This window comes from Copadichromis virginalis, linkage group LG14 (genome assembly GCF_057382275.1).
Source record: "Copadichromis virginalis isolate Kocher_CV1m ecotype Utaka linkage group LG14, C_Virginalis_male_GT1.1, whole genome shotgun sequence".
Lineage (NCBI taxonomy): Eukaryota > Metazoa > Chordata > Actinopteri > Cichliformes > Cichlidae > Copadichromis > Copadichromis virginalis.
Window position 1 is genome coordinate 10,412,394 of NC_140631.1, and position 10,864 is coordinate 10,423,257.

At 42.9% G+C, this 10,864-nt stretch overlaps 1 protein-coding gene across 1 annotated transcript in view; it reads right to left on the reverse strand.

Annotated features, from left to right (window-relative positions):
* gjd1b (gap junction protein delta 1b) overlaps window positions 1–10,077 on the reverse strand; it is a 32,927-nt gene extending 22,850 nt beyond the window's left edge. The window contains exon 1 of the mRNA XM_085479264.1: window positions 9,010–10,077. Within this exon, the coding sequence (XP_085335390.1) occupies window positions 9,010–9,080 (71 nt within the window). The 5' untranslated portion in view covers window positions 9,081–10,077. The remainder of the gene's footprint in view (window positions 1–9,009) is intronic.
* Window positions 10,078–10,864: the final 787 nt, after the last annotated feature.

Consider the following 10,864-nt stretch of genomic DNA (forward strand, 5'->3'; position numbering starts at 1 on the left):
GAGATTTACAAGAGCCGTGCTGAGGAATCCCACTGAGAGAGCAGGCCTTCGTCAAGAACGAGATGGAGACCTTGACTGGAAACATACAGTATTGATAAGTCTGCATGTGCACAGACACGCTGAGATCAAATGAAATCCTCCATCATCTTCTCTTCTGAAGGGAGACGTTAATGAACTGAAGCTGGAAGGCCTACTTGAAATGCACATCTAAGCAGTTCGAAGGCTTCAAAATGCTCCAGACAAAGTGCTCGTCAGATCATCTAACAGTGTCTGAAAACCTTTGGGTGCGTTTGGTCAGGCTTACAGTAAATTCTTTACATTTTTTTTAAAGCAGAAACAGCGAGAGCTGAACAAACTACAGTTTGGGAATTTAACCCTTTCACGCATGGTGGTGGTCACAGTGACAGCTATTCAAAGGCTGTTTTCTTGTATTTGTGTCAGTGTTGATGGTATACTTGCACATAAACCACTACATTGGACACTGATGTGTCACTCTACACCAAATTCAGAATGTATGTTGTCCTCCTAAGTGGACAAACTCTTAGAAAAGTACATGTTTAAATAATGAAGTTCAAAAATCTTTTTTTCATGCCTAAAGATTAATAAAAATACTTAAGAAAAAAAATCCTGATTGAGGTTGTCATAATTCATCCATGAAAGGGTTAAACAGATCAGGATTTGCAAAAAACTTGTTATCCTGTCTTCAAGTGTGACTGTTCAAAGCCAGCGTAAATACTGTTTGATTACTGGGGATTTATGCTTCACCGGGAAATCTATGCTGTAGCAACGTCACAGCTGCAAACCCCTCTGAAACCCTACTCTGTAATGTAGCATGCACCTCCCTAGAAATATAACTACACATCAGGTCAATGCACCTCGCAACTTCTGGGATTGTTCTCTTCAGTACTGACAGTTCCTCCTTTGCATTTGCAGCTACTTTTCACAGAGTGAGAATAACCATCATCATCTCAATATAAGGTGCAATAATCATAGCATCAATATAAGGACTCACAAATTCCCCCAAAGTGGATTGTAAATACTATGCAATGTGAGGAAACATAAAAAGAAGTGGAAAAACTAGAATCACAAGTATGTTTGCCCCTGAAATAAACAACAAAAAGCAGGAACCAGCAGGGAAAAAAGTCCCGGCATTTTATTCGTTTTTGTCAACTTGCACTGCATATAAAACACCAGGACGCGACCACATGGTAATTAACACATTAATAATGTAGCAGCACAAGCAGAAATGTTGGCAGTAACATTGGTCATAGTCTCTACAAAGATTCCTCACAGAAGTCTAAATCCGGCCTTAGATCAGAATACTTTATTAATCCCAATGAATTATGTGGTCACAGTTGCTTAGAGACAGTAAGTACCAAACTAAATTTAAAAATACAATATATTACAAATGATATAGTTGATATAAAATTGATTAATATTGTTATTTTCTCTATAGCTGATGTGCAAATAACAGCATTAGCCTCCAAATATGCAAGAGTATAATTTTCTGTAAAAATGTGAAAAGTCATGTTGTATTTGAGAATTAGGTATTTAAATATTCACTTTGAGTAGTGAGAGTGTTTCTGCATACCAGCTCTCAGAGTGCTGCATTATCTGTTGATTTGGCTAAGTTTAAGAATTTACTGAAGTCAACAAAGAAAATTATTTATGAGAAAATTCGAGCAAATGCAACTCCTTTACGCCTTTACTCCATAAATACGCCGGCTCCGCTGTCAGGTAGCCAAGAACGAGCAGTGCCACCTAAAGAGGCTCAACATAAGGACTGAAAATCAGCCAGAGAAACTTGTCCTGATGGCTCCAGAGAGCGAATGTGTGATAGAAAGACATGCAAATGCTTGATTAAGGTTGTTCTTTTTCCCAGCAGATTCTGAATAAAATTGAAAAATTGAAAGATGGAGAGGATCATGTCTTTGAACTATTAGTATCATAGAGTCATGTTTTGTAGCTTCAGAGAGTCACTTGCTTCTTGATATTTTTATCTTATGAACTTTAATCTTAGTGTTCATTGTTTCAATGTTTTGCTTTTATTCTGGATTCTTTGAGGGCGGTTGTTCTCTCTTATATTGTCTCTAGTCATGCCTATTAGGGCTGTCAATGGACCTGTTTAACACTGCTGCTCATAAATGGTGATGCTGATCACTGAACTTTTATTTTACTGTCTTTGGGGTGGCTCATTGAGAAAGCCATTGTAAGAATAAATATTTGGCCTGCTAATTAATATCAAGGTTTATGTTAACAGGCAAAAAGTCAATGAGGTACTTAGAGCTTTAATCGCTCACTTAACATTTCAGTCAGTTAAACCCATGAGGTAATTCGTATTGCAAATGGACAGGCCTGAAAGTCTGTTTCATTAAGCGACCTGTCTTCTATCAAGCGCCGCTTTCCATTCGATTATTGGAGATCAATATTAGGAGGTGGGAGGATGGACTTACATGTTTAGCAGTCTCGTGCTGGCCAATGGCAGCTGACAAATGACACTTCCGCATATGGAAGGAGGACCATAGCGACAGAATGAGTGATGTGTTGACAGCAGTTAAGTGGCGAGTGTTATATCACAGCTTGTGTTCAGAGGCTGTGTGTACCAAAAGGCAGTGCCACAGTCCATCATGTGATCCCGGAGAACTCGATTTACACCTGGGCCGCTGCTCGTAATGGGAAGAATAAATCACTGCTAGCAGGTGATGCACAAGAACACACACACTCGCAGGCAGAACTAAAGCAAGCGCACATGATCTGCTGCCAAAGTACGTTAGAGCTCACGTTTTACGTACAGCCTGAGTGTTTCTGTAGACACACACACACATACATATAAACCCTGACTGTAGAAGGGACTCTACAGTCACGGTCGTGTGTATTCTTACACGAAGGAGTGTTATATTACTGCTAAAGTGTGCGTGACTCATGTATGACAAATTGACTCAGGCACACGCTGGCATCGCCTTAGGGACAGCAACCTGTCCAGTGCTTCTTTCACAGGACGCCACCTTCAGTGACCAATGAGATGAAGGAAAATAGCAGGGGAGAGACAAATGGGTTTAGGACTGACGGAAACAAGCTTTATTAAGAGACTTAAGTCCATGATTACACAGAAAAAGCACAACATAAAATATATATATATGTATATATATATTTAAAACATGAAACAATATTAGAAATAGAATCTACAATGAATACAAATCTTATATTACACATAGCGCAGTTATAAGAAATCAGTTTACACAAACACTTCAACCATTGATTCATTAGACTGGATGAGTAACAGGAAAAATTCACAGTAGGATTCATGAGCGCTAAAATTATACTGTTAGCAGAACCATTCAAACTTTCTATAAAAGTGAACATTAACTTCCTGAAAAGTGCTTTTAAAGTACAAACACCTACACTTACAAACATCTGACATTGCATCTTTGGATGCAACGTGTACCTTCTGGATCTACTGATGAGCATGCCAGTAAAAGAGAACCCTCACAATGTACCCAGGAACACATTGTTTAAATTTACCAATAGTTTCCTGTGGTTTGCTCGATCAAAAGCTTTACACACATCAATAAAACACATGAGGACTGATGAATTTTTGGTCCTATACAAGTTCACTGTTTTCTTAAGTCCACATATACATATGTTGATACCATGCTTGAAACTAAACTGATTATCCAGAGAAGAGATATACACACTTTATCAAGCAGGATTCTTTCTAGAACCTTAGATAAAATACTGGCTAGTGTCGTCGGCCTATAATCATCCAGACAGCTCACTAGTCCAGCTTTGTCCTTAATAACAGGGAAAAGCAAAATACACAACATTGAGTCTGGTATGGATCATAAAACCAGGGAAACAGAGTGCTAAAAGAGCTTAAACGAGCATTTTTTAGATGTGCTGCAGTAATGTGATCCATAATGCAGTAATGTAATGTTGTCTCCATAATGCTGCAATATTATCTGCCCCAGAAATATCTTCAACCACACACGGTAGAGATGGTTTGCCTGGTGGCTGATGGTTTCTTTCCAAAAATCTGTGACTTTATTACTCACCATTGTCCTGGCCATAGAGTCATAACTTTCTCATTTTAAATATAAAGCGAATAGCATACTTATATCTGGAATTCGCAAGTTTCTTCTGTTCAAACTCTGGACCTTGCTTAGGTCTTTCATCCATGGCTGAAAGATTATAGGGAGTATAAACATTTAGGATAACAAAACTATTGTTTTTCTGCGTATATTGTATACCAATACACCAGCTGATCATCCAGTCTAACTGACTTTATCACAGCATCATTTTTCTTTGCCCCAAAGCACATTCACACCCCCCGCTATTCTGTCTCTGACTATAGCTGTGCTGACATCAAATTTTGGAAAGGTAGTTAAGTTTCCCAAGTCTTTTTTAGGTAACCATGTCTCTCGCAAACATAAAATGTCCCATTCTGCAAGCAAACTGTCCACAACGATATGTCGAGCTTTATCCCCTGTAGGCCACGCAGGCCACCACAGTTGTAAGACAACACCTGAAGAGACATCATCATGCTAATATGTTAACACCAGGAGATGCAATTATCTCCCCTGCTGGATGCACTTTTTGACCATTTCACTAATGTCATTACATTCAGCAGTAACCTTGAAAGAACTGGGCTTGTTGCATATATTGACAGTTTTCTGGTGGGTGACATCTCTATTAAGTTTCTCTTTAAGATACAGAGAACGCGTTTCTGCATCTACATCTGTGGCAAATTTAGTGTCGAACATAATAACTAATTTAGTCTTTACAGTTTTGATAGTACTCACAGCTGCAGTACCAATGATAGATACAGTTCCAGGTCTCTTGTTGCGTCCAATGGTTGCAACATCCATTGCCGAACCTGAAACAACCTTCTCCGGCTACCGGAAATCCTCCCCTTCTTCACAACTTTACTCTATTGTGGAGAACACGTGAAGAGCTCTGACTCAGCTGGATCCTTCATAGTAGTAGTGTCCATGTTAAGTGGCTGTCATCAGAGCCAGATCTTGATCACACACTAAAATCTCTAGATAACACACTGACTCATCACTCACCCAGATCCTCGAACCAGCCAAGCCTCCAGCTCCCTGCCTTCCGGTCAGGCCACCTTTGCCTTGACTCTCCTGCAGCTCTTCAGAATGATTCCCCCAGGATAAAGTGAGAAGCGGTCCCCCGGTCCCTCAGCGCTCCGAGTAGCAGCCCCAGCCAGCAAGTCAGACTGACACTTAAGAGCAGTCACACGGTTTTTGACTTCCACAGCGCCAGCCCAAACTTGCTTACAAATGCCCGCCTGAAGTTTGACTACATATTTCAAAGCACCCACCTCATTACACTGCTGGTCCATTCACCGTAGTAAACAACAGACATAATCCCCATGTTCATCCATTTTGTAATTGGACAAGTTGCTAAAATGTCCTCCAGCATGACTGAGATAAACAGCAATGTGTTTGAGATTTCCAATAAACAGACTGTGTATCTCATGATGAGTGAATAAATATCCGAGTCACTCCCACCAGAAGCAACGAAAATAAGCGGTCGGTTGGCAAGACTGCCTGAGAAAGGCAAAGCTGTTTATCAATCAGCTGGTCATTACACAGTCTGTCAGTATGTCAAACAATGTGGGAGTGGAGGACAAAGTAGTTCCAAAAACACTTCTACAGTAAACACAGACTGGTGTCAACCAGTGTTTTCGGTGTGGGGTTGAAACTTTAAATTGCCTCTTTACATTCACGTTGATGTCATCATAGACGGTATAAAAAATGGACATTGCTTCCAAATTATAAGCGTGGAAGTGCCTGAAACCCGCTTTCTCTCCACCGGATAGCGATATCTGTCTTTGCAAAAATGTCTGTTGGGACATGGCTTTGTGTCTTGGAATTGGAATTCAAATGCTGATATAACAGCAGCCTTTAACCCACTTCTAACCTGAGCTCAATCCTAGGGCATCAAATACTGCCGTTCTGTCAAAGTCGCTGGGGTCTTGCACATATGCGCAAGGTGTTCTTTGATGTCAGTGCCATTATGTAATAACTGCTGCAATGTTAGACACCAACAAAAAATGCTCCTGATTGAAAGAACAGGAAGGTGCATTTAAAGCCTTAGTTATACTTGGTTGCGGACAGCTAGAGACCCGACAGGCAAGTAGTCGTTCCTATTATACTGCTTTAAAGTCCGCTGCCTGGCCGCATGCATAGTCGGTGCATTGTAATGTAAATTCTTTACAGACAAGTCCACACGGGCACAGAAAACAGCCAGGCATGCACACTCTTGCATGAACCCTCTCGCTGACTGTCTCATGATGACATTGACATCACTGGGACCCAAGCAGACGCTAGCAAACTCGCAGAGAGGGAAAACATAATCCCCACTTTAGGCATTGGCAATGATGTCTATCAGAAGACTGGAGTTCGTATTTTGAGTGGGAACTCTCTTTTTACTTACTGTTCACTTTTGCTTTTGTTAGCTTCAAGCACCAAAAGGGTTGGGTTTAAGAAAAGATCGCAATTAGGTCCTGCCGCAGCATGAACTCTACATATTAAAAAACTAGTGCTAATGCAGGGGTGGGCAACTCCAGGCCTCAAGGACTAGTGTCCTGCAGGTTTTAGATATAACCCTGGGTCAACACAGCTGAATCAAATCATTCATTCATATCAATTCATTACCAGGCCTCTGGAGAACTTCAAGACATGTTGAGGAGGTAATTGAGCCATTTAAATCAGCTGTGTTGGATGAAGGATACATCTGAAACCTGCAGGACACCGGTTCTTGAGGCCTGGAGTTGGACACCCCAGTGCTAATGGTAAATGGCCTGCATTTGTATAGTGCTTTTCTAGTCCTTGAGGACCCCAAAGCGCTTTACACTACATTCACACACAAGCTACATTGTAGCCACAGCTGCCCTGGGGCGCACTAACAGAGGCGAGGCTGCCGGACACTGGCGCCACCGGGCCCTCTGACCACCACCAGTAGGCAAACACGGGGTTAGTAGCTTGCCCAAGGATATTTGGCATGCAGCCAGGAGGCAGCCTGGGATCGAACCACTGACCTTCTGATTAGTGGCTGACCTGCTCTGCCACCTGAGCTACAGCCACCCCATCATCTAATGGGACGTTATTGTGTTAAAGGGTTTAAAAGGGGTTTCCAGTTACATTATTAATTCACAGTGTAAATTTCCTGCAGAAGTCTAAATCACACATAAGGAGTCTCGCCCAAAACTTTCATTAGTGGCGTGTTGGCAGTGAAACCAGGCAAACCACAACAAGGAGAATGAGCCCTTAGCTTGGATAGTGATGGTGGTGTATTCATGATAAAAACTTCTTTATTTAAAAAAGTACCACCTCAGTTTTATCAGAAAGATTATGTATGAACTTTTGTTGTCTGTAGATATGTGGGAACTTTTCAGGTGCTATAATTTGCAGACTTGCTACAAATATTGCCATATGAGTATCTAGAGTGAGGGTACTCATTGAGCCAGAGCAGATGCAACTTAAGCAGGAAAGGGCTGCTGGTAAGCCCATGTGAATGTTTGGATATTTTTTTAAATTTCTAATGGGCTCCTCCTGTGTTCTGAACATTTCAGCTGTCTGTACAATAGATATAATCTGTGCAAAGATGATCTGAGCCTCTGGGTGTCCTGCTTGCTCTGCTTAGGTCATGACATGCAGCACCATCTCGTGACGAGACTCCTCTTGGCTTCCTACCAACGCCCTGCAGACTGAAGCCATGTGTCTGCTCGCTTGTCTGTGAATAAGCGCTCCCCGCTGCCTTCGCCTTCACTCTGTCTTTTTACTCTTTCTCCGTCATCTGCTTCGTGTCTCCCACATCTCGCACTCCGCTTGTCGGTTCTCCTCATCCCCGTTCTACTTTGGAACCAAGTTCTCTTGCTCTGCTTTTTGATTTGTTTAATTTTTACCCTTTCCCTTCACTGCCTGCCGTAGATGTCATTGTTCTTTTTGAGAGTTTCTCCTTAGCTACCCTCTCTTTCTGTCTTTTCTCCTTCCCGCTCTTTGCTGAGACCCCACACCCATTATGACTAGCCTAGATGATGAGGGACAGTGTGCTCCCAGGGTCTCGTGAATGAGGGAAAGCAAATGCTGACAAACCATGTATCAGAGTTTTGTAAGCAGAAGAAGACTCATCCAGAAAAAAAACAAACTCCACGCATCGTTTACTTTATAAACTGCCCAACATTCATTCGCTCAATAATTCAAGAGTACCACTAGCAAGGGTGAGTCAGTAGCTGGAGGGAATTGGTTTAAACTGCAAATTCAGATGGTTTCTCATGAACTTAAGTTGAACTTGCGGTTTCACACATATCCTGAGAAAGCCTTCATACTCAGGAATACGTCCTTTACTTAATGTTAAGACGTTTCTAATAATGTTTACAGAGCCGATGTGCTAAAATGCTCATGAATAATTGCTCGTCCTGCGGCCCTGAGAACGAGTTACTCCAACTAAGATGCAACACATCTCGGCATGTTAGAGAATGCATAAATCATAACTGCTGTGATCGGCTGTGGCTCGTGGATTTTTTTCTTTTGGGGGGGGGGGAGTAAAGATAAAGAAGATGACATCATACTTGACAGAAAAAGACAAGAGGTGAAGAAAACTGTGGTAAATTGTCAACTGGGTCACGCTTGTGTAGCGTGCTGGCTTCTGAAACCAACTTGATGTTACGGCAAGGAGGGAGGCATCAGTGTGGAGAAGCACATGGCAAAAACTGGGAATGACAGAATTGTAGATGTTTTAGTCCTCTGTGTGGACTAATAGTAGCCCTCATGGCTGCATAACCCTCCCATCGTATCACCCAGACAGATTAAAGAAACTAACCCACCTACCCCCCACAACCTGCAGCCCGTCACCCTGGACCTGAATGTGAGCACAGAGGGACTCACAGTCAGCATGCACACACTTACTATACTGTAGAAACACATATAGATAAGGACACATGCACATAATTTCAATTAAAAGATAGCATTCACGTCTTCAACAGCTCACCTTCCAATCATAGTAGAGTGCTGCTGCACAGCAGCCTCCAGGAGGCGCTCTAGGATGGTCCATTCTCCCATGGTTGGAGTCAGGAGGCATCCACTGGGCACAGAAAGTCAGGACTGACCCCACTTCAGGTGGGCTTCCCAGACAGCTGGGGTTCAAGTCAATCAATCAATCAATCAATCAATCAAAGCTTTATTCGTCCTTGTCTCTCAGTGTTCAAGTCCACTTGTTAGGTTGAGTTGAGGTAGGGAGTGGCTTCAGGTGGCTGGTTTGGTATAGAGAAGTCAGGAACCTCAGTGACACCTCATTGTAAACTCCGTGTCTTCTATTAAATGTGCTGTCCGCCACGCTTTCCTCACACCACTAACTGTGACTCCTGACTCCGCGTGTGCGATTCGCCTTCCATGCACTTCTTCACGTGAACGTGTCTTCCTTCTCCTCTCCTCTGGGCTACCCCGGCTCTGTTTACCTCCTAAAACAGCTGGTGTGTCCTATGTTCTCACACCAACACTCGCACACACCTGCTCTGACAGAGACCCGAGCCTCTCGTCTACTTCTGCTGACTTTTGCGGAGCGGCCGTAGTTTGTGCAAACAGACATCCATCGCTCGCACACTAACACTACGCCCTCGTATGCTCGTTCTTTGACAGCATCTTGTAGTAACTCCGGCCGGGCAGAGGTCCATACACTCATGTGAGCCTGAGCAGCCAGGGGTTTCTGCGTGTTCTCCTCTCCTCCATCCTGTTTCTCTGTCCACTCTTCAGGCTGTTTTTCGAGGGATTCCTTCTCCTCCTCCTCTCTGTTGCTCCTTCCTTCCCTCCTGCTTTGGTTCAGGCAGAGCAGCACTGTAGCATCGCACTCTTCCTCCTCCTTCCCTCTGCTAGAAACCGTGCCGGAGTCGCTGGGTTATCCAGTTCCTCCCTGCCTCTCTCTCTCTCTGTTTGTTTCTGTCAGCGTGCTTTACGAGGCAGCGCTCCTTTCCTTTCTTCCCTTCATCTTGTTTTTTTCCTTCCCACTTGGTTTCTCTCTGTGTGCGCCCTCCACCTGCCTCCGTCTCTCTCCCTCTGTCTCTCTGAGCCAGTAGGCAGCCAGACCGAGCGTGTGTCTAGAGGATTAGAGCGAGGAATCATCTCTCTGCTCCTCCCCCCTCTGGCTCCCTCTCACTCACTCTCCATCACCGTGTTTATCCCCCCCACCCCCACCCCACCCCTCCCCATCATACCATACAAACAGTTTTTCACTCTTCCGCCACACACGATTTTCTCCTGCATTTACATTTTTGCCATCCATTGTGTTCTCGCGTCTGTGCAGTGATACCTACTGTACACTGCAGACGGAGACATTAGAGGCAGTGTCACGCCGAGGCTATGCAAGGATACTGAGGCGACACAGGGGAAGTGTGTGACAGAGCGAGAACACGATGGAAGCGCTCCATGTGTGTGTTTGTGTGTGTGAGATACTCACTCAAACACACCATCAGTAATTATGCGAGTAAATCACGCATGACCAAACATCTAGGTGTTTTCATTATCAGTGATTCTTCCCGTTGTTGCTCTTTTTTTTTTTAACAAATGCATTAATCATCATTAAATGTCACAGAGCAGATGTTGCAAAGAGGCACTGTAGTACTCTGTTTCATGATCTACGGTGATAAATAATAATTCAGATATTATGTAATATGCTGCTAGTAAGGCTTTTAAATACTACCTGGACAATAGTCTATAAGGGATATACATTAGATATATTTCGCAGTGGTAATATAAATATTAATGTGATATAAATATTAGTCAATAATGAGGAATTTCAGTATTTGCAAATAAGATGTCACATCTTGTACCTTCTGATATTTTTATTACAT